The 2,489-nt window shown below is 44.6% G+C and overlaps 1 protein-coding gene across 1 annotated transcript; it reads left to right on the forward strand.

Annotated features, from left to right (window-relative positions):
* The first annotated feature begins 611 nt into the window (after positions 1–611).
* LOC102989035 (cytochrome b5-like) lies at positions 612–899 on the forward strand. The gene has a single exon (XM_055081867.1). It carries the CDS (start codon positions 612–614, stop codon positions 897–899), a length of 288 nt encoding a protein of 95 aa, XP_054937842.1.
* Positions 900–2,489: the final 1,590 nt, after the last annotated feature.

Here is a 2,489-nt window from a genome sequence, read left to right on the forward strand (position 1 = left end):
TTTTTTTTTTTTTGGCGGTACGCGGGCCTCTCACTGTTGTGGCCTCTCCCCTTGTGGAGCATAGGCTCCAGACGCACAGGCTCAGCGGCCATGGCTCATGGGCCTAGCCACTCCGCGGCATGTGGGATCTTCCCGGACCAGGGCACGAACCCGTGTCCCCTGCATCAGCAGGCGGACTCTCAACCACTGCGCCACCAGGGAAGCCCCTGTTGGAAGATTTTTAATCACAGTTTCAATTTCATTACTTGTAATCGGTCTGTTCATATTTTCTATTTCTTCCCTGTTTAGTCTTGGGAGGTTATACCTTTCTAAGAATTTGTCCATTTCTTCCAGGTTGTCCATTTATTGGCCTAGAGTTGCTTGTAGTAGTCTCTTAGGATGCTTTGTATTTCTGCGGTGTCTGTTGTAACTTCTCCGTTTTCATTTCTAATTTTATACTAAGAAGCCATAAACAACTCAGTTTTTAAAAAATGGGCAAATGGGCCTGCCTTCCTGCCCAGGTGCAGAGCCGGGCCGCGGGGAATGTCCCGGGACAAGTTTGCGGAGACGCCAGCTGTACTCCGCCCAGCTCCACTACTCCCTTTAGGGCCTGAGGCTCGCCGTGTTCTGAAATGGCCCAGGAGTCCGACAAAGCCGTGAAGTACTACACAGTGGAAGAGATCCAGAAGCACAACCACAGCAAGAGCACCTGGCTGATCCTGCATTGCAAGGCGTACAATTTGACCAAATTTTTGGAGGAGCACCCTGGTGGGGAAGAATTCTTAAGGAAACAAGCTGGAGGTGATGCTGCTGAAAACTTTGAGGATGTTGGACACTCTACAGATGTTCGAGAATTGTCCAAAACATTTATCATTGGGGAGTTGCATCCGGATTACAGGTCAAAGATAACGAAGCCTTAGGAAACTCTTATTACTACTATTGATTCTAGTTCCAGCTGGTGGACCAACTGGGTGATTCCAGCCATCTCAGCACTGGTTGTAGCCCTGATGTATCACTTCTACACATCAGAACACTAAACACGTTCTCAGAAGCCAATGGAAGAAAAGACTGCTTTGGTCCAGGGAGAAAGAAGCCACCGTTAACTGCTTCAGCTGACAGAACCCTTCACCTGAAAATGATTTGAATACACCTGTTTTCCTTTCCTCCTACATTAAACACAAAACAAACCAAAAAGAACTGTTCTTTCTACTCCTGAATTTTTAGAGTGTGCCTTTTTATTCATCAGCTTTGTTTTGATGTTCCATCACTATGTCATTTGCTTACTGTGGGCACAATCTTTTAAAACATACCACCATGTTTGGCTATTTGATATGTAATTGTCTGTGATGTTTGGAATCTGATTATTTGGTGGTAATTTAATGTGCTAATCTTTCGGATCCAAGTTGTCTGTCTGATGTGAGCAGGGGCGTCCTTGGATCTCTTCTTGTGCCACTTCATCTAATTGAATAATCAGGTATTGCATGTTTCCAGTGTAGTTTTTTTTTTCAAGGAAATTAAGGAAGGCCCAGAAATAATAGCTTAAAGATTTCTAATAATTGTTCTACTTGAACAATCATATAGATGATAAAAAGAGAAAGTGGCCCGCAAGACCTAGAAAAGATACTGCATCTTTTCTTTGATTAAAAACACCAGCAACATCAACAAAAGCCTGTGAACCATGAGAGAACATTACCACTGTCCCTTCTCTCAGCTTAAACATGTCATTCCAAAGAGATTCTCAGTTATACAGCTTCTCAGGTTTTACAGACTCCTCCTTCAGAGGTGAAAACTGTTTACGTGCTCCTATAAAGAAATGTTGATTCCCTAATTTGTAAAAACACACATTTGAAAGAGATTGTGGGACATTTGGAATCTGATTTTTGAAGAAATTTAGCTCTGGTGATGGGCCATGAAGAACTCTGGTGTGGACTGACTCAGTCATCCCATCTTTGTTTATTATTCTCTGTGCAGTGCTTTTTCTTTAAATGTCGAAACTTGAGAGATGACTTTTTAGACTCGAAGTACTTTGTAGTTAGCGATGATTGTCCATTGGCCTGCTAGCTGATTGACGAGCCATGGAGTTCTTCAGAAATAACTAAACACATTGGAAAGGAATTTGTTTAAATTACAGAGCACAGATTTTTTTTTTTTTTTTTTTTTTTTTGTGGTATGCGGGCCTCCCTCTGTTGTGGCCTCTCCCGTTGCGGAGCACAGGCTCCGGACGCGCAGGCTCATTGGCCATGGCTCACGGGCCCAGCCGCTCCGCGGTATGTGGGATCCTCCCGGACCGGGGCGCGAACCCGGTTCCCCTGCATCGGCAGGCGGACGCGCAACCACTGCGCCACCAGGGAAGCCCCCAGAGCATAGATTTTTATAATCAGTGACATGTATCACCCTCTGCCTTTTTTGTCACTGGAAGTTAGAGCGGATGTAGGAGGGCAGTGGGGCAGCTGTCTCTATCACATGGAAAATACCTTGCAGAGGAATCCTTTGTTTAGATTTTAATAAAC

The sequence above is a fragment of the Physeter macrocephalus genome, chromosome 21 (genome assembly GCF_002837175.3).
Source record: "Physeter macrocephalus isolate SW-GA chromosome 21, ASM283717v5, whole genome shotgun sequence".
Taxonomy (NCBI): domain Eukaryota; kingdom Metazoa; phylum Chordata; class Mammalia; order Artiodactyla; family Physeteridae; genus Physeter; species Physeter macrocephalus.